General features: G+C 36.5%; 1 protein-coding gene across 1 annotated transcript; it reads right to left on the bottom strand.

The window, feature by feature from the left end:
• SNAPC1 (small nuclear RNA activating complex polypeptide 1) lies at positions 1-25,982 on the bottom strand. Its single transcript, XM_059056023.2, has 10 exons — positions 25,778-25,982; positions 23,500-23,659; positions 23,196-23,336; positions 22,668-22,772; positions 17,492-17,650; positions 15,466-15,534; positions 14,689-14,751; positions 11,667-11,817; positions 3,989-4,087; positions 1-1,395 (listed from the first exon to the last, which is right to left on the bottom strand). The coding sequence occupies exons 1-10, from the start codon at positions 25,903-25,905 to the stop codon at positions 1,346-1,348; spliced, it is 1,125 nt and encodes a 374-aa protein (XP_058912006.2). The 5' UTR covers positions 25,906-25,982; the 3' UTR covers positions 1-1,345.

A 25,982-nucleotide genomic window follows, 5' to 3' on the forward strand; every position in this document is an offset into this window, starting at 1 on the left:
TTAATTGTACAATGTCTGTAAACTTTAATGTTTATACAAATCCTAGCAAATAACCTGATATACAAGAGGCCAATAATGGATCCCAACGTTAGAATATTTAAACCCCAATGTTAGAATATTTAAACCTCAGAAGCTCTGCCCAATATCCACATCATGAAAACTGCCCTGTTACCAGAAACATCTGAAGTCAAGGAAAACAAGGGAAGCAGTCAAGGGAAACAATTTTGTTTCATGGCTAATGTGACAGCACAGATTCTAATAAGTGAAAGTTTTGTCTGGGCTAGTGTTAGTATTTTGATTTTCAAAGACTACACACGTTTTCACTCACGGGGCATTTGTAGAATTCCTGAATATACCACACTGGAAAACAACATGGAGTTTAATCAATTTTAAGACGGGCTGAGCCAGCCACATGATGTAAGATGGTCTGCTATCAGCAGCAATTCAAACACCATGGCTAAAGCAATCTCCGTTTAAATCTCTCAAATGAGAAATTAACAGAGAGGCACAGTCATGAAGCCATAGAATTTTTTTCTTTAAGTACCAACTTTCTGTACCAGACACATTCTGAAATTTATATTACCACTCTTAAAGGTTTTATTAGAAATAATCAGTATTTAAATGTTGTACCTACACAATGTATTGAGTAATCATATTATATGTATAAATGGACAAATACACACATATATCTATGCCTACACAAACATACATGTATACATACAGACATGTTAGGACAAAGAGAGCTTTAAAACAAGCACAAAAGAATACTTAATTGATTACAGAAGTAGAAACTGAGCTTCCTAAGTTATCAATCACATAAGTTACTGACCATATAAGTTTCAAATATTAAAAAATAAAGCAAACAAGGCATAAACTTTATTGCACTTAACAACATAATATATAAAATAGTTAATATACATCATAAACAAACATTACCAAACTAGATATAAAATAATTAGCCATTTACATATAATAAACATTAATATTTCAAGAAAAAAGATTTTAAATAGAATAGTTAACACTTCCAGAACTGTACTAAGATAGTATAATAGCACAAAAAAGTTGTAGGAAATAGCAATAATCTGCAAATAACAGAATTATTTCTATTACATTCTAAATCCAAATTTTATCATTTATGCATATTTCACAAATGATGTTAAAATTAAATTTTAGAGTAATACTCTAATTTTTTTGTACTTTTATTCTAGAACTATATTGAAGCATTGACATTTCAAAGAAATACCTATAGCTTCCCAGAAGAATTATTTTTAATACTGGCAGTCTTCCTGTTCAATACACAAAATATAAATCTTTTCTTCTGTCAGAAAGCTCAAAATTAAGTACTCTACACCAGGCTCTTTGTTCTGTGTTTTCTTCTCTTGGTTGCAGTGAACTCTAAAGACAAAAAATTAAGAAGCCTGTCAGGTCTAAAAAATATAATACTTAATTGATAACACACAATTAAACTATATAGGTTGGCATAATAGTAAGAACGCCTTCACAACAAAGATACAAGAAATCTTAAACCTGACATATACATGATTTTTATCCTTCAAAATGATACGGCAGTTGTAAACTTACTACTGGAGATCCTAATTATCCTAAATGCTACTTGATAATAAGCTACTCTGAGGTTGTTTCATATGGGTATGCCCTCCCTATAATTAGCATGGGCCCAGTATGCCAGATCTGAAAGGTATCTGGGCCAGTGCTAAGAGAAAGTGACTAAGATTTCAATTGCTTTCCGATTAAACCTGAAAATGTAACCCAAAACAGCAGTACCATACATCTTTTTGGCTACCAGGGCAGATGCCATGACCAACACTCAAGTAAGTGTCCATCGAGAAACAGCTGTGAACCTAAAAGTTACTGATCATTAAAAACAAAGCAAATAACAGAAGACACAAAAACATGAAAATCATGGAAGACGTAAAAGAAAGGAATACTCCCCTCCAATGAAAACTGAAAGGAGAGTGACAGGAAAAGGAATGAGAAAAGACGAAGAAAAAATTAAGAAGAAAAAGAAAATAGATTCCTGGAAAGAAGCGGCAGCAGGCCAAGAGAATGATGTCCGGAGTAATGCAAGTCAGAGGCCTGGAGGAGACTTCTTTTAAGAAGATGACACTGATAAAATGCCTAATGTGCTCGAGTGTTTCAAGGGGAGATTTATACACTGAGGAAGATTTTGGGGGTAAATTAGTGATAAATACATAAAGAAACAAATTAATAAGGCAAAAAAATTATTAACTCTTTAAGGCAAACAATAAGTGTTCTGATTAAGGGAGAATCATAGTATATATCACATGCTGCTAATAATGTTTTGTAAAATGCTGAATACTGACATAACTAAAATAATAACCATATTGAGAGGGTGGGTGATAGGAAGTATCATGTGTTTGGATTGGGAGGTAAAGAATACATAAAATTATTATATTGTAACATCTTTGTATGGTGACAGATATAACTAGACCTGTCATGGTGATCTTTTGGTAATGTATAGAAATATTGTATCACTAAGTTGTGCACCTGGAACTAACATAGTGATGTAGGTGAACTGTACTTCAAATAAGAAAAAAAGAATATGTTGAGAACTAAATCCTTGCCTCCCTCAATAGATAATTCATAGAACTGAAACATGAATAAGTGACAATATAAACATGTTATTTAGAAACATGGAGATCAATACCAAAATAATTATGAAAGAGTTGTCTCTAGGGAATAAAAAAATGGGAGTCAGAAGTCTGTGGTTTCTTATAATGAGTATTATAAAACTGTTAATTGTTAAATTATGTGCTTATGTAATTATGATTTAATAAAAACCAAATTTTTAAAACTCACAAGCTGATAGATTTTAGAATAGGACTGGCCAGGCAGCCATAAAGGTATACATGTGTTTGACTGTTTACTCACAATAAAAGCTACCAGACAAAACTAGAAAGCAACTACAGTCTGAACTCACAAGATTATAAAGGACCATTTTATGCTGACATAAGCAAATCACAGAAGCAACTCAGATTTCTGAAGGAACAAATACTCTCTTTTCATTGTCTTTGTCTTCTATACGTTTCCATAGCACCCTGTTTCTCTTTACTATAAGGTACTGTGTTGTTTTTCTGCACACTAAACTGTAAGGTCCTCTGGGGCACAGACTGATCTGATTCATTAAACAGCAGTTACTTAGGTCCACTATGAGCCACCCACTGTGCTCAGATCTACACTCACTGTGATCAAAATAAAATGGTTCTTAAACTCTTCTACTATATATCTTTATATTCCCATACCTACCTAAGCACTTGAAACAAAATAGGCACTCAATAAATGCTTGCTGAATGAATACAGCGCCAAAATGAAAAAAAAAGTCATTAGGTAGATTCTTAATATTCATTATGTTCATTATCATTGGTGGATTACCAATTATCAAGCCTGCTATGTATAACCTATTCTGTACATTACTGTAATTATTACTAGAGATAATAATTATTTAAACTATTGTTTAACAAATACTACAAACAAATTAAGATCACAGCAATGCAAAAGATATAGCTATTTTAATTCATGTTGTGCAATTTACCACTTAGTTACAATCATCTCATGGGTGAAAATTTTACATTTACTAGAATTTGAAATTAAGTATTTTTTAACAATAAAATCTTTTAAAAGTTATATATAGAAATTCACAGTTTATGACCTTTGCCCTTGATTAGAAATACACTTCAGACACCATCACGATTATGGATATTCATTTACTAATAACGATATTTTCCCTATCCTTCACCTCTCACCTGGACTGACCCCTGCCTCTCCATATCCATTTATTTACTGTATTACCACTTACTTTTAAGTGTCATGATTAACAGTCTGATTAACACTAAAATTCTCCAGTGTACCAAAGTTAAAGCATCACAGGAACACACAGCCAACCGTCATGCTCTTCAAGGGTTCTAAACATTGATGCTCTTTAAGTAGTTTAATAAAATTTCATCCGTACCTGTTTCCCTAAAACTTTCATTCTCCTCTTCCTCTTCTGTAATTACAGGCATACTCAGACTTACAGATTTATCTTCCTTATGTCCATTTTGCATGTCACCTGGAAACAGTTGAAAAAATGATTTTATATGAAAACAAAGAATGCTAATCTGTGAGAAAAAGTTTTATACAAATAATGACATTATTATAATAACAAAAATTAGATATTTAAACTAAAAGCTAAAATTGTAATGGTAAACAGAAATATGCATATAAAACTACCTTTTTTTAAAGTGTTAATAAATTTATAATATATTTATACCTATGTTTTGAAAATAGTCTCTAATCCTTCCATTAAAGTAAACAGAGGAAAAGGGAAGAAACAAAATTAGCCAAACATAGATATATTATTCAATCTTTATCACACACAGCATAGGTTATATCTGCAGACATCAGGGAATAATCATGTGTATTACTTCAATTTTAGTAATTACTCACCAATGTAATTCTAAAGTTAATAGCCTTGGTTTTTTTTTTTTAAAGACTGATATGGATTTAATGACAAATATTCCATATTGGTTGCTGAACACCAGAATGCTGTCCAAGGAACCATCATTAAATAAAACAACCTGAAAATAAGGCAATTTTCACATACACAAGCACACACACACACACACACACACACACAAAACCCTGTTACTTTTAGGATCATTAAATTATTCACTATTTTAACAAACAGCTGTAAAATCACATTACAGTGAAGGAAAATGTGCACAAACTTCAGAAACACAGTTCAGATTGTCTATGAACACAGGTTCTTAATTTGTACTTTTTCACATATGTACAGTCTCCTGATCTTTTAGAGGCCACGTAATAGCCTTGTTTTTGAATGCAGAAACACTTTCTTGTATTACCACATATGCTCTACAAGATATATTTCTCTTAGTCATAATTTGCCAGTAACTTTCCATTTTCCAAAACATTGGAGGTTTTCTACATCAACTTTCTGTTTCTTGAAGAAATATCCTAATCAAATTATCAAACACCGTTGTCCTATCAGGTCTCACTGAGCACATAACTTCCTTGTCCCAGTAGCAACCACCCCCCACAGTCATTCTTTGTTCCTTATGCTTCTCCAAAACACTGACACCACCTCATATCTTAATATATAATACATAGTAAATGTAAGCTTCACAAGGACAGACTCTGGTTTGTTTAGGTTGATGTATCCCCAGTACTTAGAAAAGTGCCTGCCATATACTAGAGCCTCAATAAACTACAAATCATCAAATATGGATTCAACTATCTTATAACGCAGTATTTCACAGAGTATATATGTTAATAAGTACCTGCCAGCACAGGAGACAAGAAATTAAATGAGGATGAGTTTAAGCTTTCTGCTCTGAACATATGTATTCTAGGATCTTAATGGGATGCAGATTTTACTGAATGAATAGATTGCTCTAGACACAGTTGAGTAAACTGTAGCAATAAGCTTCCATTTTAAACACAATTCAAACTTAATAAAATACCAATTTCCCATTAAGTTATTCAAATAGAATTTTACCTTTACTTGGAAGTCCTAAGTATTAGATACAATAAATTTTTTACATGATTTTTAAGATGATAGATAATCTTTTAGGAAATCTATTTCCATATCTAATCACATTTTTGGCAGTGGAGGGGGGTGGATTTTGAACCTATAAAATTTTTCAGTTGTTCACAAGATTATAATCAGTACAATCTACCTCAAATTACTAATATTGTTCTTTATAATCTTGTACCATGGCCATCCATATCAACTATTAATGATTTTTAAAAATCCCCATTTACAACCTAACAGAATCTACCCAACAATGTCAAGGGAAGGATTTCTGAGTTAAAAACTGTCGCTGTGAAAAAAACCCCGTCATCTAGTCATATGATGATTAACTACATTTTGAGATCTATTTCTACATTAAATGAGTAAGTGTAAAAAAGAAAATCAATGTTCTCTAAAAGCTCTGAAAAACAAAATACAATGCTTCACCCACTTATCATGCAGCCAGGAACCAAGAAGTGAACACAGAACTTCAGAACTTCTCAAAGTCCACAGATTAAATAAAAGCTCATGAACTTCAGTCACAGATATGTTCCTCAGGCCTTTATCCAGAACCTAATTACATTTATTTATGTATGAATAATGGCAAACCCCTTTCTTAAAACCAGTACAGTTAAGAAGCAGCAAAAATAAATTACATTTATTTATGTAGGAATATAATGGCAAACCCATTTCTTAAAACCAGTACAGTTAAGAAGCAGCAAAAAGGGAAAAAAATTGCTACAAGCCTGCACACTGAGAACAGAATGAAGACACCTACCACAACAAATGTGACAGAAAAACATAAGAACTGACGAAGTCCTGCAGCACAAAGCCGTAAATATAAAGGTCAACTGCCCCACACACTTAAGCTATTTGATAGGATCATTATATTACAAAATCCAGTAAAATAACATGCTAATGATGATAACCTTGAATCATAAAGAGAAAACTAAATTATGTTCAGGATACATTGTTCTAGAAAATAGGAGAGCATAAAATACATGTAAAAAATAATAAATACACATTGTAGAAAACAAGAAACATACAGAGAAGAATGCAGTATGTTTTAGAAAGATATCAACCAGAATAATTAACCATTTAAAAAGTAAATTTTGACATTTAAATAATTAACCTCAGTTATCCATACAACTAATTCCTCAGAGGCTGTCAGGTCGATAGTTTTACTCTGCTCGAAGCTAATCATGTGGAATGCAATGATAAGTAATAGACAATTGCTCAATCTCAATACATACAATTATAGGACATGCAGCTAGAATACAACAATTACTTAAGTGCGTGTCTAACTGGAGCTCCAGATCCACATTTCCAATTACCTGAGAGACAGCAAATATGGCAGTTAAAGATCCAGACTTGGATTCAAACAGACTGCTATTCAAGTCTCAGCTCTATTTATTAGTTAGGTGACCTTGGACGTGTGAAAAAAGCTTGGCAGATAATAAGCGTTACATAAATAATAGTTGCTATCATCTTCACCATCATGTATCACCATTACTATTACTGATGTTCTTCCAGAAGCATGCATGTTATGTTCTAGGAATGGTGAATAGGTATAGCTGAAGCTTAAATAATATAAACCTGGGTAAATCCTATCAATAAACTTGAGCACCTATTGACGTGCTAGACAGCTGTTACAGAAATTGAGCCTAAAAAGGAAGATTGGGGCAAATTCTTCCCCCAAATGAAATCTTCATTCTGATCCTTATTCTGTTAAAGTCACAACATGCCCCAGTTGCTTAGGCATTAAGCATCCTTGTCTCATCCCTCTCCACCAGCCTAAATATTTGGTTACCTGTAGATATCCACTGGCTTTCCTAACTGTTAATCTGCTTGTCTACTTCCTACAGCCACCTGGCCAGATCCTCATTACTCCTTCACAGCCTTTTATTTCGTGTTCCTTTTTTCAGTTTGTTCCCACCTACCTTCCATACTACTCCCAGATTGATTTTCTTCAAAGATAACTGGTCATACCACTTGCTTGCTCAGAAGTCTCACATGACTCTCCTCTGCCTACTGAATGAAGTCCAAACTTCTTGGTTCCACATTCAAGGCCTGGTCACAATATAATCCTCAACATATCTTCCAAAGTCAACAGTAGCTCTTCAACACATCCTTTACGCTCCAGGCAAAATGGGCCCCTCACACGCTACACTTCCAACTACCTGCCTCTTTTCATGCCAATCCCTCTACTTGCCTTAGTCTAAGGAATTATTGTTACATTTGTTTGTTTATCAATCTTTGGGTTTCTCCTGATTGCAAAACATATGGTCATCACATAAAAGTCAAACACAGAAAATTATGGACTTAGAAATTTCCCATCCCTGAGAATTAATCATTGTTATATGCTTCTAGATTTCTTCAATGATATATATTGTACTTCTGTGTACATTTTTATAATTGAAGTATAGTTGATTTACAATGTTATGCTGTACAGCAAAGTTATTCAGTTTATATATATATATATATATATATATATATATATATACACACACACACTCATACATATATACATATACATATATATACACACATATTGTTTTTTTTCAGATTCTTTTCCGTTAGTTTACTACAAGATACTGAATATGGTTCCCTGTGCTATACAGCAGGACCTTGTGGTTTATCTATTTTATATTATAGTAGTTTTGCATCTACATATATATTTATTAACAAATGAATCATACTCTTCTTTAAAAAAACATTTTCACTAAGCAATGTATCAACACATTTTGGACATATTTTCATGTCAGTATATATAGAACTTTCTCCAGCTTTTTAATAACTGTAAAGTATTCCTTTATATGGATTTTTCAACATTAAACATTTTTTCAACGTTAAACATTTGAGTTAACAGTCTTTGTCAATAATCCTGCAACGAATGTCCTGTGTGTTTTTGTCACTTGTGAAGGATAAATTCCTAGAAACTGAGTTGCTAAGTTAGAAGCCATGTCCATTTAAAACTGATTAAAATCAACTGACAGATGATTTCAAACTGCTCTCTAAAAAGGATGTGCTAATTCATTCTCCCACTTAAATTCAGATTTTACTTCCTCACACTTTCACTATCAGTGGGTATTCAGTTATCTTTAATCTTTGCCAATATAACAAATTACATGAAAATCATGTTTTAATTTACACTTCCTTCATTATTAATGAAATTAAATATCTCTTCATATGCATGGTAACCACATTTTGTTCATGAATTGCCTGTTCATGTCCTCAGCCCATTTTTCTAAAGGGTGGTGGTCCTTTTCTTGCTAATTTATAACAGCTCTCCTAAAATTAAAAAGTTTAGCATTAATCTTATGTGCTGCAAATGGTTTTACAAGATCTTTTGCATTTTATGGAAATAAGACACTTCTTTTTGAAAAAATTATGAAATCAAAAATACTTTTCTACTTTGAGGAAATGAACTTTTAATTAAAGAGAAACATTTTAGTAAGCACTTGAATCTTTATTAAGGTGCAGAATAACAAATTACCTCCACTTCAGAGGAGCAACAAAGCTGGTTAGCTGGAATAGTTGAGTTACAATTAAGGATCTAATTCAGATCATATTTTAGTGTACTTTCTTTCTCATGGGTTAAACCCTCCCTAATACACCTAGGTAAATTCAATAACAAACCTCAGCCACCCTTAAAAGTTAATTTCAGAGTTTATGAAAATGTTTTTGGTAACTACATTCAGTAAAAAATTATGGCTAGTGAAAGAAGTGATATTTCATAAGTTATGTGTGTCCAATGTTTCAGATGAAAAGGCACTTTCATTTAAGTTCTTTCCTAGCTTGCACTCGGCTCCTCCTTTTCAACTGCATCAAAAAAACTGTTTCCCGGACATTTAAGAAAGCAGCTTGACCAACTTACCTCTCAGCTGCACTTGTAAGAAATAAGGTGGATAATTAATAAAAAATGCTTGTGCAGGTTTCTAAACCTAAGTATCTCTGATACCTTAGAAAAAACATTCTAATCGGGCTTCCCTGGTGGCGCAGTGGTTGAGAATCCGCCTGCCGATGCAGGGGACACGGGTTCGTGCCCTGGTCTGGGAAGATCCCACATGCCGCGGAGCGGCTGGACCCGTGAGCCAAGGCCGCTGAGCCTGCGCGTCCGGAGCCTGTGCTCCGCAACGGGAGAGGCCACAACAGTGAGAGGCCCGCGTACCATTAAAAAAAAAAAAAAAAAAAAAACATTCTAATCTACCAGAAGTTACTTTTTTAAGTATGATCAAACTAATCAATCTTTTCCTCATGTCCTCTGTTGTGGTTTGGTTTTGGTTGAATTAATATATAACTACCATTTTTAATGCAGTACAGAGCTAGGAGTTTGGATAAATGCATAGTTGTGCAAGCACCACTGTAATCAAAATATTGAATATAGAACAATTCCATCACACCAAAAATTTCCCTTGTGCCCTTTTGCAGTCAACACCTCCCTCCACCCCCAGTTCCTAGCAACCAATGATCTTTTTTATGTCTCTGCAGATTCAGCTTTTCCAGAATGTCTTATAAATGGAATCATATCACATATAGCATTTTTGGGTCTGTCACTTAGCACAGTGCACTGAGATTCATCCATGTTATTACATGTATCAGTAGTGCCTTTATTCCTGAGTAGTACTGCACTGTATGGTTATACCACGGTTTGTTATATAATGACCAGTTGAAGATACTTAGGCTGATTGCAATTTTTCACAATTATGAATAAATCTGCTATAAAGTTTTGCATAGAAATTTTTGTGTGAATATAAGTTTTCATCTCTCTTGGGTAAATACCAAGGAGTAGGACTGCTGTGTTATTTGGTAAGTATATGTTTAACTTTATTAGAAAGTGCCAGTTTTCCAGAGTGACTATACCTTTCTGTATTCCCACCAGAAATGTATGAAGGTTCCACTTGGACCTAAAACATTTACTATCTGGCCCTTTACAGAAAGTTTGCTAACTCCCCACATCTGGAGGATATTTTTTAAAATCAAGAATGGATGTTGGATTTTATCAAATGTGTTCTTGGGTAACTATTAAAATGAATTCACATTTTCCCCTTTAACCTATTTATATGGCAAATTATATTGATAGATTCCTAACTGCACCATCCCTGCACCTCAGAATGAATGTACGCAGTCAAGTTGTTTTTTATCTGAGATTCTTTTGATACATAAAACTTAGAATTTTTTCATTAATACTTATAAGTGAGATTAGTCTAACAGTTCTCTTCACAATATCTGCTAGCTCTGTAAAGAAAACAAAAAACATGCTCCTTCTGAAATATTTCTTGATTATCCTTAACAAATGTGGTGTCTCCTCCTTTGAATCCTCAATGCACTTCAAGCGTTAAGTTACGGAACTGATCATATCTGGACTGTATTTAAGGTATTTAACTTCAATTCTCCCTCCGCTGCCTCAATATAGGAAAAAAAATATGTTACAAGGCTATAACATATCTTCATATACTGCTACAGTGGCTCTGTGTTTCTTATACTAGGCACTAAATATTTACTATGTTTCTAATGCTCCTTTTTTTCCCCCTGAGCCTGCTAATCAGATTCCAGCTTTATGTATGGTGAACATATACTATTTGTGCAATGCTTAAAAATTAAATTTTTTGAGTATATAGTCATTTTTTTAAAAAACCAAATACCAGAAGTAATTTTATAGATAAACTATTTCAAGAGAAAAGCAGGTACAGCTTAGCTAGTGAAGTGAATGGAAAATGTGGTTTATAGAATGTATTACTTATCGTACCTATTTAAAACAAAAGTTTGATTCACACACAAAAATTACTAATAAAGTATGCTCTGGATAATTCTGGATTGATTCTATACTATCTAACTATAACACTTTGGACAAGTTATTTAATCTGTATGGGCCTAAATTTCATCATCTATGAAATGATGAATTTGATGACTCCTAGAGTCCCTTTCAGTAGTAAGATCCCAAGAATCTAAGATAATTTATTTTTAATATTAAATCTCCCAAGGTTTTTAAACAAGTAATCATCCTTTTTAATAAAGAAAACATGGTGAGAGGAGGTTGTAAATAAATAAGACCTGTTTTCCCTTTTTAAGTCTCAAAAAGTGACCTGTTTTCCCTTTTTAAGTGTCAAAAAGTTACCTCTGTTTCTGGAAGACATCTTCCTTCCTGCTGGTTTCAATGTCTCTTTGTTTTTTCTTTTCCTAGTTGCTTTGGTTTGTCCTTGACTAGATGCAGAATCAGAGTCAGAAGAATCAAGTTTGACCTGACGATGCCTTCTTGACTTGGATGCCTAAATAGTTGCAAATCCAATTAATTACAATGAATCGCAAAATGAACCCAACTGACAGGTGATTTAGGGAAAAACAAAACAGACAATCAAAAGATGAGGGAAGATTCACAGAAATACTTGTCATCAAGTACTTTACCATGACACTCGCTTGATTAATACCTATTACATGTATATACTCTTTTAGCTTTACAACAGGAAGAGTTCCCTGAAGCTGTCATCCTCATCTGCTCAAACGGGGTTAAAATATCCTTGTTGGGGGCTTCCCTGGTGGCGCAGTGGTTGAGAATCCGCCTGCCGATGCAGGGGACGCGGGTTTGTGCCCCGGTCCGGGAGGATCCCACATGCCGTGGAGCGGCTGGGCCCGTGAGCCATGGCTGCTGAGCCTGCGCGTCCGGAGCTTGTGCTCCGCAACGGGAGAGGCCACGGCAGTGAGAGGCCTGTGTACCACACACACACAAAAAAAATATCCTTGTTGGGTTAAACTGTTGCAGTTGCATGGCTGGGAAATGGAGGTGTAAAGGACAAGTACCGCCATATTTACCGCCTGATAACCTATTCTCCTTTTCTTCTAACAACATTTTATTTTCCTTAGTTAGCACCATGTATTTCAAGTGGAACTACTTTATGCCTGGCTCTACGTATGGCCATGTGGCCCCGATCTAGTCAAAATGAGTTTCACATTCCCAGGGCCACCATGATTTGTTCAGGGGTGGGTGTGTGATCTGTGTCATAGCTGATATAACTCAATTTTAGAATTTTGTTTAACTATTAGAAAGGAAAATTCTCCCTTTCCACTGAACCTAAAGCTTGGAACATGAAAGGCTGGAGCTGTCACGAATCGCACTTGAAGGCAATGAAAGCAACATAAGAGGTGAGAAACGGAGGGACAGTCCAAGGACTTTTTAGTTACATCAGTCAATAAATTCCCTTATTTGCTTAAGCAGAGCCCTGACTACAGGAGTTTTCAGTGAATGTCATATATGTGGTGCAGGTATTAACAACAGTTTAAAAGCTACCATGCACTGTATGTTAATTATACCTCAATAATTAAAAAAACTACAACTATGCAATAACACACTCTTATAACAATTTATGGGGATTATAATTTAACTGTTTAATAATTTTTTTAAGTATTTCATAATGTCTTAAGAAATATATTAAACAACAATTAGCCTATATAATATGGAAATAGTTCTGGTTTAAAAGAATTTGGAATAATTAATTTATTGTCCTTGATGCTTTAATTCAACAATATTTTGTACTCAATTTACTGTAGTACAGCAAATATATAACACTTAACTAATCTAGTCACTTTTAATATTTTCATTTATTCCTTTTTATTTCTACAACCAGAGAATGATAGTAGTTTCCCACAGAATAAAGTCATTTTTAGATTCATTAAAAAAAAAAAACAGAAAAAAATATGAGTTTATTGGTGCTCCTTCCTGAAACCCCACTAAAATGAGAGGAAAGGAATAAAAATGAATAAACTCACAAAATGGAGATAATAGGAAACAATGCAGCTGTAAACAAAACAACAAAATTCTGGAAGTGTAAAAGTGATTGCTGACTTAGAATGAAGAAAGCTGAAATCTAATTGCCTGTATTGAGGAAATTACTACAAGGAAAGCTGGTCCAAGTAGATCAGGAATTGGGGTCATCAGAAGTGGGACTAAAAAAAATGGGTAGATATATGAAAAATCTACATAGGGAATAGTATCCCATTTAGCAGCCTCAAAACTGAACAAATGTCCTCTTCCTGTAGAAAACAGGAGGTTTGCTCTCTGGAGAGGCTAAACCAGAGAAGCTGAAGGCTTGAGGAAACCAGTATAGCTAAGGAAGGGGATAAAGCCTCTTACTAGAAATAGGCGGGTTGAGTGAAGCCTCCAGAAGGAACGGTGAGCCTGTTGGCGGATTCTCTGTAGGCACCCAAAATACTGGCAGCTGGGTTTATTTACCACTTTCCTCCCCCAGGCAAGGGGATGGAAGCCTGCTCTCTGGTAAAAATGACTAGAACCAAGAAAAGCATGGAGGCTAAAAAGCTGTATCTCCACATGACCACTCTTAATGATCTGAGGATCTTCAAACATTTGAAAAAAGCCAACAAAATGAACGACAGAGAATGGAAAAAAAAAAAAAAACTCTGGGGAAAAAGGAGGAAACTTCAAAAAACTAATTAACATCCTCAAGCAGATAAACATATTGCATCCAGAAAAACAAAAAGATAAGGAATACATTTTTTAAGTAAGAAAAGATTCAGAGAACAAGAAAAAAAACCTTAGTAATCAAAAAATGTCAGCAGAAATAATAAACATTCAATATAATGGTTCAGAAGATAAAAGTTTAAGAAATCTCTCTGAAAATAGATAAAAACAGAAAAGAAAGATAAGAAAATAAAAAGAGCAAAAATGCAGCAAAGAATTTGATCAACGAAACAATACAAAAATCCCTCAGAACTGAAGGCTATCAGATCAAAAGGATGTCCACCATGGGAGCCAAGGACAATGATGGAAAAAAGACCTACACCAAGGTACATTATCATGAAACTCCAGAGCTCCAGGGATAAAGAGAAAATCCTAAAACCTTCCATGATCAGGAATACTAGAAGCTGGAAGACAATAAAGAACAATGGCATCAAAATTCCAGGTAAATACCAGAAGAAATAAAAGAGAAAAAGGTGAAGATGGTTGCCTCTTGAGATCAGAAGTACAGGGGCAGAAAGTGGTAGAGCAGGAGACTGCTGGATTATATACACTTTACAGTATTATTAGTTAAAACTATGCACAAGTGTTACTTTGATGAAAAAAATAAAATGTGACTAAAAAAGCATCACATAAATTTCTAAATTACCTTATTAAAGAAATAACTTACCTGAACAAAAACTGAAAAGGCCCTTGATTTTATTTTCGCTAATGATTCTGCCCTTTCACTTCGCTGGAAGTAAAAATAAACAGGAAAGGGAAAAAGTTAAAACACACAAACATTGAGCAAAATTATGAATTCCCAAGTATTTTTTTTATCAGAAATAAGATTTGAGACAGAAGGTAAGGTAAAAGGAACTAACATTTATTGGACATATGTTAAGTAAAGATATATAAACATGCACTACTTTCTAACAGGTGCCATGATAACATCCCCATGGCTGTGGATTGTTTTCATTCAGGATTTAAGGAGGATATGAATGAAATTCCTGGTGACCAGGCCATTCCCTCCTCATCTTCCTATGCCCAAAGATGGCTCCTTGCCTCATCAACTAAGATGGATGAAAACTCTGGAGACAGAAAGCAGTAAATAGTAGCTTGTGCTCCACACTGGCTGAAAGGCTGAAAAGACATAGTATTACAAAAGCCTTACTCTGCCCCTGTCAGGACTGAGGACACCTTCCACCACCATCCTTCCCTCTCCCTGCTGAAAACTGTGAACATCCCACTCCCAATCTATAACTGATGTGGTCTTTCACAAGGTTTCCAGCAGAGAACACACTAGCCCTTCATAGAACCCATGTTACAGAATTTTCTGAGATATGTATTAGAACACTGACCATGGGACATTATGGTTAATACATACAGAATCACAGCCACACATAAAATGAAAAGAAGCTAACCAAACTATTGCCCCATAAGCAATCATATAGTGAATTTTTCTGACCTCTAATTGTTGTGAATTTCCTTCACTCTTTTCTTCTCCATCTTTAGCTTTCGATTTTAAGGATAGATTCTGAAAGATCAAAAAAGTTCTATTTACACATTTACAATTCAAACCAACTGAAAATCAATTTCAGAACAGTGAAAATCATTTAATTACTAAAAAACTAAGAGACTATTTCACAGTATCAAAACATGGTTCACAACCTGACATTAAGATCATGGTGAGGTTAAAGAAGAGTTACAAAATTCATCAAGAAAATACCTAAATCCTCCTAACTAATGAAAGATGACACGCACTTTATGTGGTAGTGAGAAAACTGGTTTATTCTCCTTTCCTTCAGGTTTTCAAAGGTCTTAGTAATGCTCATTAAAGAGTCGTTAAACGACAGTGCTACAATGTTAAGTGCCTAGGTCATTTGTGCAACCCATTTGTAGCACTTAAAGTATTCAAACATTCTAAAATGTGCTCTCATTAAAATAAATGTCCTAGAGGAAACAAATTATTTTCTTCTTCCCAAGGTTGTTATCTCATCACTTTCCTTGTTTATCTTTTTTTTTTTTTTTTTGTGGTATGCGGGCCTCACTGTTGTGGCCTCTCCCGTTGCGGAGCACAGGCTCCGGACGCGCAGGCCCAGCGGCCATGGCTCACGGGCCCAGCCGCTCCGCGGCATGTGGGACCCTCCCAGACCGGGGCACGAACCCGCGTCCCCTGCATCAGCAGGCGGACTCTCAACCACTGCGCCACCAGGGAAGCCCCCTTGTTTATCTTTTTTAAAATTGAGTTTTGAGCCATCTCCCTTTATATAATCCAAAAAGTGGCAACGAATCTCTCTGAAAAATGCTATATAAGATAATAATGCCTATCTAGCATTTGTGAAAACACTAACACATTATTAAACACACAGTAAGTAATCAGAAATTACTTATTTTTTCCTAGAAGTATTTAGTAAAATTAGATAGTGGTTTCAAAAGTAAATTTAGCAAGGCTGGTCTTCAGGTTTCCGGAGTAAAAAAGTTTCTCTAGCTGAAAAGGCTAATATGGAATATGGGCAGTTCTAGCATCAGTAATTGGATCAGAAAACTAAATGGAAGACTTGTGTTGATGCGATTTGTAAATGGATAAAGTAAGGCAGGTAGAGCACGTGAGAAACAGAAAGCACATGCTCTGTCACAATGGGAGAAGCCATCACTCAAGTCTAGCTCTCCACTGCCATGCAGCAAAGTAGAACCGGTGTCACCAAACCTCTCACTTTTCTTCTTTTTTTTTTTTTTTTTGCTGAACGCGGGCCTCTCACTGTTGTGGCCTCTCCCATTGTGGAGCACAGGCTCCAGACACGCAGGCTCAGAGGCCATGGCTCACGGGCCCAGCCGCTCCACAGCATGTGGGATCTTCCCGGACCGGGGCACGAATCCGTGTCCCCTGCATCGGCAGGCGGACTCTCAACCACTGCGCCACCAGGGAATCCCACCTTTCATTTTTAACAGAAGTTGGATGTCTGGAATTTTAAGTTAAGTCCACAGATATTTAAATGTTGGTAATTAATTCAAATCTTTTAAATATTAGGAACAATGCTATGCAAAGAAAAAAAAAAAAGTATGTGCAGGATTTGGCCCAAAGACTGCCAATATGTAACCTCTGGAGAATGCTAAATTATAAAGATTGTAATAAATCCATGGTACACCAAGACTATTTATTCCTCCATAATTATGTATACTACATAGTGTATGTGTGTGTGTGTGTGTGTGTGTATAATGGATACTATTTAGCTATATATTATATAATTACAATTATTAATTTTAATTATTTAATAATATGCTATATAATTACATATAAAATCCATTTGTAAGATTAAATAAGATCACATGGCTAATAACTGGCAAAGCTGATACTAAAAAAGTAAAGCACTCCAGATCTTAGCCTCACAGGAGGTAGCCACTAAGCAAGGCTGCCTCTCAACATCCTCACCCATGTCTAGTCAGTCACGTATGATGCAAATGCAAAGGTGACATATCAAACAGTTACAAACCTTTCTGTCTTTGTACCATTGCTGATGCTCCAAAACTATGTTCTTGATATTGTCAAAAAAATCATCCTTTATCAAGCTGAGGGCTTTGTCTGGATTGGATCTATCAGCTGAAATTATATGTTTCATTCTCTGATAATGGTCATGAACATTCAGCATTTCCTAAAAGTGTAACAATGAGTCCTTTAATTCAATTTTCAAGGAGAAACGTAAAGGCAAAACCAGAACAAAATAAAATCACCTTCCAAAGTGACAGAGTTGAGGAGGAATAACATACTACAGTACATTGAAAATGATATAATTATGCAAACTAGTACAACATTATTAAGGAAGAGTCTGCTTTCCAGAAGTATGGAATCACTGAATTCAACTCAATAAACATTAGGTAATACACACTGTATGCAGAAATGATGGGGAGAGACTAGTTAACATAAGATTGCGTTCCTGGATGTAACAAAAATTATTTATAGTATAGCATACCTTTAAGTATTACTCCTGATAACTAAGATCACATTTTTATTTCATATTGTCACATGAAGGATATTTACACAGTTCTTTATGCTCAGCTGGAAATTCCTATCTAATGACTCTCTCCCAATCCTCCACAGAGATGGGCTGACGTTCGCAAATCTCAAAGCTCTGTGCCTGTACCCATAAGCTTCCTCATTACCTCAGTGATAAGATTCAAGATTAAATGAAATAGTGATTTATGACACCATTTGAAGCATCATTTATTAGACCTTCCTCCCCCAGAAAACTCCAGACAAATGGGCAGGTATACAGGGTAAAGAGAAAGGTAGCCTAAATACGGCAGGCGGACTTAAGAATCACATAAAACCAGCACTGGGACTTGGCTCAGAGACCAGCAGAGAACTATCCATCACAGATGGTCAACAAGCTCTGTGTCATCCCCAAGATAGGCTACTCAATGCATTTCTAGGAGATTCTGACAGACGCGATCGATATCTGTTCAAGGAATTCAAAACTGCTCAGGAGTGGTGAGTGCTCACATATGCAGGATCTTCAACGGGGAAGAGTGTCCAGACATGGGAAGCCCCTAACTTTTTACACAGTACAATGTGCTATATTCCCATTATTTTACATGCACTACAATACAGGGCAAAGACCACTAGCTGGACCTGGTTTTGAGCCTGAATTCTGTCACTTGCTAGATTGTGACCTTGAGCAAATACCTCAGTCTAAGAATCACATTCCACATTTGTACAAAATGAAGTAACAACGCCTAATGCACTACAGAAGTATTAGGTGAGCTTATACAAGTGGAAGTATTCTGTATGATGTAAACCACTATACAAAATCAAAGGATTAAGAAATAGACAGTGCATGGGCTTTGGAGCTTTACACACCTGGACATTCAAATCCAGTGTCTGTGTCTTACTTTATGCAAATTACTCAACTTCTTGATCCTCAGTTTCCTTGTTTTTATTTTTATTTATTTATTTATTCTTTTGGCCATGCCACGCAGCACGTGGGATCCTAGTTCCCTGACCAGGGATCAAACTCGCGCGCCCTGCAGTGGAAGTGCGGAGTCTTAACCACTGGACTGCCAGGGAAGTCCCTCAGTTTCCTTGATTTTTTTGTTGTTGTTGTTTGTTTTTTTGCGTTACGCGGGCCTCTCACTGTTGTGGCCTCTCCCGTAGCGGAGCACAAGCTCTGGACGTGCAGGCTCAGCGGCCATGGCTCACAGGCCTAGCTGCTCCGCGCCATGCGGGATCTGCCCGGACCGGGGCACGAACCCGTGTCTCCTGCATCGGCAGGCAGACTCTCAACCACTGTGCCACCAGGGAAGCCCCAGTTTCCTTGTTTTTAAAACTGGGAAAATACTATCTCCTCTGCAGGGTTATTATGATGATTGGTGAGATAACATACAAAAAACATTCAGCATAGTTCCTGGCACATGGTGAATACTCAACATGTAATGCCATTATTATAATTGTAAATATAAATGAAGAAACAGATTCAAAAGTGAAATGATTTGCTAAAGGTCATATTTAAGTAGCAGAGTTGGAATTAGAAGGCAGATGCCTTAAAAAAATTGTAATTATGTATGGTGATGGATGTTAACTAGATTTACTGTGGTCATCATTTGGCAATATATACAAATATCAAATCATTATGTTACACCTGAAACTAATATAATGTTATATCAATTATACCTCAATTTTTTAAAAAAATCAGATAATTTGATTCAATATCCTATTCTCTTGTTTTATTATACCTCCTTAACCACAAAAGAGAACTAATGAGCAGCAGAATCATGACCAGAATTCAAGTATGCTGACATGAAGACGTAATAGCATTTACAGGCAGTAGAAGGAATATAGAAAAGTATTAAATTTAGGGATTATCAGTGAAAATGGGTCATGGGCTATGCTAGGACAGGACAAATAAAGCCAACACAGTTATTGAAGGAAAAGGCTACCAAAGATAAAGATGCCAGATAAAGTCAGGATGACTTCACACAGACTACTCCATTCCTATAAGCTTCTAGGAATAGGCATTTCATAGCCTGGCCCTTCTGACCCTCCTCTCAAATCACCCTAAAAGAATATGGCTTTGTGAATCACCCCAGCTCTGTTCTCTAAAATATCCCATACCTGCTTGCTGACATATACAATTTATTTAACAGAGGAATCTTTAGTTCAACACATTGTAGTAAAAGAACTTAAAATGAAAAAAAAAAAGTTTAGCAATATATGTTGAAAAAAATTAACATTCTACCACTAAATTAGTCAACAATCAAACATTACAACCAACTGGATTCAGATCGTCTTTTTTTCATTGGGAGAATACTGATAAGAACATCTTACTGTTATAGAACACTCTCTGCCTCTCTCTTTATAATTCACATCAGTACTTCTTGGCAAATCCTTTCTGGTATCCCAACATCTTTCACCCTCCACAACGGCTATTCCAAACTTTCTCAATTCTTGGTTCTGGCAGGAGGCCTCTTAAAGTTCAGGCTATCGGGTCTGTTTGCCTTGTACTTCTCTTCTTCACAACCAATTATAGGAATCCATTTTCACCTACTTCCCTAAGGTTTCAAAGGAAGAAGTGCCTTCTCCTGCTCAAGGCTAATCTCTCCACCAGGCTCTTGGTCACAGACCCACCACCTCACAGCAGGGACTGTGCTGCTTCTCTTCTACACAAACCCTCCTTCTAACTGACTCCTTACCCCAAACCTAAATATACACTCTAAGACTCTCCAATCTCTAAAACTTCTAAATGATTCCCCTCTGCGAAAAAGACAAAATACAAATTCTCTCTGTTATACAAAGTTCTTTTCTCACATTTATTTTTCCACATAATTTTCTCCCACCTCTTTCTTGCTCAGCTGCTAGAGCGCAAAGATCCTAATTCTTGTTATACTTCACGAGATGTCTGCAAATGATATATTTCCAACCCCAGTCCCAGCTCAGACAAGGCCTTTGCTATCCAACAAATAGGCACTGCAGCCATACAGAACCTTAGCTCCATCACTTCCTAACTTAATGTCTCTGTGCCTCAGTTTCCTCAACTTTAAATCAGGGATAAAAACTACTTTAAAAAAATTTTTAAATAGTTTAAAACACCTAATTTGCAGGGATGTTGTTAAGGAGTAAAATAATATACACAAAACATCTTGTAGACCTCCTGCACTGTACCATGTCTTTAGATATTTGGCAAACAATTTCCCTCTAACTGAGTAATTCTTAACATTTTGGGGGACATGAATACTTTGCGAATCTGAGGATAGAGTACCTCACCCTAACTAAGCGTCCATACGTATAATAATTTTCAATACAATTTAGTGGGGAAAGGGATCCATGAACCTTTCAAGGCCATCCATGGGCCCCAGATTAGCAATTCTTGCTCAAAAATAAAGTCAGTATACAGAGCAGACGCAGAGCACTTTCAAAAATTGATTTGCGGGCTTCCCTGGTGGTACAGTGGTTGGGGGTCCACCTGCCGATGCAGGGGACATGGGTTCGTGCCCCGGTCCAGGAGGATCCCACATGCCGCACACAGAGCGGCTAGGCCCGTGAGCCATGGCCGCTGAGCCTGCGCATCCGAAGCCTGTGCTCCGCAGTGGGAGAGGCCACGGCAGTGAGGGGCCCACGTACCGCAAAAAAAAGAAAAAAAAAAAAATCGATTTGCTATCTGAATTAGAAAATCATAGATGCAACCTAACCGCTAAAGTTATTAGAACATGGCAGCACCCAGAACACAGAGAAACATTTGAGCAAATCAAAGATCTGATCCCTCTTTCATTCCTGATATAGGAAAAGACTGAACAGGGTTCAGGGGAAAAGCAGTAACATTTACTAAGAAGAGTCTACTATGTGCTATAGGCCACACTCAGCACTCTTCAGGTACAAGCTGGTCTCGATTCTTACAACTGGATGAAATAAGGGTTGCAATCCTAATATTAAAGAGGGGGAAACTAAGGCTCAAAGAAATGAAAAACACATGACTAAGGCCCCCACCTGCTCGTGCTTGCTCTGCACACTCTCTGTGTACGTATGAATCCATTCTTTTGAAAAGAGAATGGATCACTGATTAGAAGGCTGCAGCCCTTTAGTGAGGTTTTGTTTTAACCTCAGGGCAACATTTCCATTCAGGTAAAACTCTGTATCACTACTTATCAATGCAAAAGAAGATGTTTCTCAACACTGCACAACTCAAATAAAATACCAAAATATATTAGATGGAAAAACTGTTTTAAGACCATACCCCTGATCCGTTATTCTTGACCTCAAATTTTCATTTCATCGAAATAGCTTCACTGTTTTCAGCGGTGGGTTTTTACACAAGCATTGTAAAAAGGAACTTTAGGAAATGAACATATATTGTTAAAAAAAATGTCACTAAATTCTTGTTTTATGACCTATCTAAAGTCAAATACAAATGGTGGTTTCAGTATTTGAATCTAAATATCCTTAGTCCAAGACAAGTCTTCTACATCTTTCTGTTTCTCACTGTGTTTCAAGATTTATTCCAGAAATTTTGATATATTTAGGATGTAATATTCCTGACACTTTAGAGAAGGTAATAGCATTCTATGATTGGTTAAAAGCATTAGAAAAATTTTCAGTATCCAGTAGATGAAGGTATTACTTCAATATGTAGTTAATAAAACAATATTTTTTTAAATTCAAGAACATAAGAACAAGTTTACCTCTAATACATCAGAAGTGATAAGTTTCATTACATGATCATTTGGGTCCTTAAAGTCTTCAGTAACTTCAGCTCGTTGAATTTTTTTCTTCATTCTGTATGACAGCTAAATATAATGAATGTCTTTAAAATAGATGTCTTTTATAAGATATATATTTTAAGTACTGAAATAAGTAAGCCAGCAGCAAAAACTGTCTATCAGTAAACATGGATGAAAAAAAAAGCAGCTCTAAGTATATATTTATTAAATAATCCATGTTTCAAAGACTGTTAGATTTTTGAAATAACGCAACGTGTGGGATTTTAGTTCGCCGACCAGGGATTGAACCTGAGCCCTCGGCAGTGAGAGCGCAGGGTCCTAACCAATGGACTGCCAAGAATCCCCAACACTGTTTCCTATTTTAAGAAGCCTTTCTTCGAGTATTGGAAACTATATAATAGTCTTTCCACTTTCTGAAGACTTAGGTACTTTATGGACAATAAAGCACAATTTCTCATTTTGAGAAACAATCTATTTTAGATAACATACCAACGTAGGCATTGCTGTAAAGTGAAATGCTCTGTCTAGTCGTAGCTTCCTAAAAATATAAGCTGCATCAAAATGTTGTGCATTTATCAAATCTTGCTGAAATTTTAAAATTTCATCCCAATCCTTCACGGCAACTCTAATCTGCAAACAAGAGGAATAAAAAAGTTGTTAGTAAATGTAAATCTTTTTTCACAAATGTATTATAATTCTGAAGCCCTGGCATTTCTATTTAAATCAGTTGGTTGTGAAAATATTGTACCTGTTTCATATTTCTGCTGGAAGAAAACAACTCACCGAATATTACCTTTTGTTTTGGTTGACACAGTTGGGTGTTATATAATCCATACAGCAGATACAAAGCACAAACTCTGATTTGGAAGGTGTATGGAGGTAAAAAATATCGCCAAGCCAAAGCCAAAGCTTCCTTTGTAAACGTGTTCTTTTCTAAATTTCTCATTCTACCACTAGAAAACAAAGAGAAAATATATTATGGCTGTGAAAAAAAATAACAGAAGAGGTATATACTTGTTTAAATAGCAGCTGCTAGAAAGTGGATGGGCATTCCATATCTGACCCTTTCATGATTTAAGCACGAAGACCAAATTTTCTGCTGTGCTTCTTACACTGAGACACTAGGTAAACATGATGCATCTTCCTAAAGCATCAAATTTATTGCTGAATTGGGAGCAAAAGGAGCGGGGTTATAAATTATCACTGGTTAATAATTTAAAATATTTAATATATAAAATAACCATGGTAGGGGGCTTCCCTGGTAGCGTAGTGGTTAAAAATCCGTCTGCCAATGCAGGGGTCACGGGATCGATCCCTGGTCCAGGAAGATCCCACATGCCGTGGAGCAACTAAGCCCGTGCGCCACAGCGCCACAACTAAGCCCACATGCCACAACTACTGAAGCCCGCACGCCTAGAGCCCGTGCTCCGCAACAAGAGACGCCAACGCAATGAGAAGCCCACATATCACAACGAAGATTAGCCCCTGCTCACAACTAAAGCCCGCACATGGTAATGAAGACCCAACGCAGCCAAAAATAAATAATTTTTTTTTTTTTTAAAAAAGAAAGAATTGGGGTAAACCCAGAAAATTTTTTCTAAACTACCACTTTTCCCAAGAGGGATACAGTGAAAGACCATGGGTTTCAGAAACAGTAAGACATATTGGTTTCAATATCTACTCTACCACCTAGTTGCGTGATCATGGAGAAATTACTTAACCTTCTTAAACCTCAATTTCCTCATCTATAAAACAAGGATAATTACTGATCTCAGAGTTGTTCTATGGATTAAATACAGCTATAAATGCATTACATTTACTATCATTAAAATAAATTAGTTCCTCTCCTTTCATTAACTGTACAACAAACGGTTCTCCATTCTCCATCCACTACAATGTACAAACTATACAGGTAGCTGTTTTACATCAACTAAGAGAAAAGAGGGAACGTTTACATTTTATTCAGCAAAACATAGAGTTTTAATCACAAGGACTCATTCATTCAGTCAATTATTTAGCCTTTTCAATATTGTAAGTATTATGCTAATGGAATACCAGATTCATCCAGCAGTCACTGTCCTCACAGAGCTCAATCTAGTGGAAGGTAAATTTAAAAATAATAACAGTGAATATTTATTGAGCACTTAGAGTGCACTTACCATATAATCAGTTAGTGGACTCTGATCAAATTCAGGCAGTTGGACTCCATAATCTATGCTCTTAACCACTACATTATACTGCCTTCTGAACTACACACTTATAACAAAATGAGGTTAAGTCAAGAGATAAAATAAGCGCAAAGTTCTACAGGAGAAAGAGATCATGAACACCTTATTTAGTCCAGAAGGGCAAAGGAAGCCTTCCCTGAAGAACTGTCATGTGAGCTTAACACTGAGCGAAGAATAAGGTGGCCAAGCAAAGGGAGCTAAGGTAAAGCTCTAGGCTGAGGAAACGCCTGTAGAGGGCCGCGTGCAGACGCTGCAGCAAGAAAGCTAGTGCATGGAGTGGACTGGTAGATGAGGGCGCAGCCATGGGCAGAGGCCAATCACGAAAGGTCTTGCCAGCCATGTTAGGGAATTTGAGCTGCACCCCAAGGGCAATGGAAACCACTGAAGAGTGGGAAGCAAGGATGTGACTTGCGCAAATTTGCACTTTAGAATTTCGGCGGTTGTGTGAAAAATGAATTCAATCATGCAGGGTTTTGTCTTTGCTTGTGTGTTTGTTTTGTTTTTAAACATGGAGTTCTAAGAAAACGAGACTAGAAGAGGGCAAAAGATGGTGACCTAGATCCGGGTGAAGCAGTGGAGGTAGAAGAGTTTAGAAGGGTGGCCAAGCAGAGGTATACGTATTCGGGAGGAGGCCGCAAATGGAAGGAACCCAAGCCAACGAAATCGCCCAGGGGATGCGCGCGGCCAAGTACAGGTGAGAGCTCAGGGGAGACGGAGGCAGTGTTCAGAGACTGCCACTTTTCTCAGCCCTTCGCAGGTGCGGCGAAGCTAAGGGGAAGGAAGAAACTTGTCACGCCGCCTCTGAGCGGGGAGGCAGGCGGGTAGTGGACAAGAAACACCCACCAGAAGATGGTCCCGAACTTCATACTCCTCCAGAGGTCGGTGAAGTCCTCGAAGCGCACGCTGTCCATCTCCTGGAAACGGCTGAGCAGCGCCTCGCAGTCTGCCTGCAAACCTGCAGGAGACCCCATATCTGCACAGCTGCGACGCCACGCGCGACCCAGCAGCCGATGGTAGCCGAGGAAACCAGGCTCTGAGCCCCGCCCCC

This window comes from Kogia breviceps, chromosome 3 (genome assembly GCF_026419965.1).
Source record: "Kogia breviceps isolate mKogBre1 chromosome 3, mKogBre1 haplotype 1, whole genome shotgun sequence".
Lineage (NCBI taxonomy): Eukaryota > Metazoa > Chordata > Mammalia > Artiodactyla > Physeteridae > Kogia > Kogia breviceps.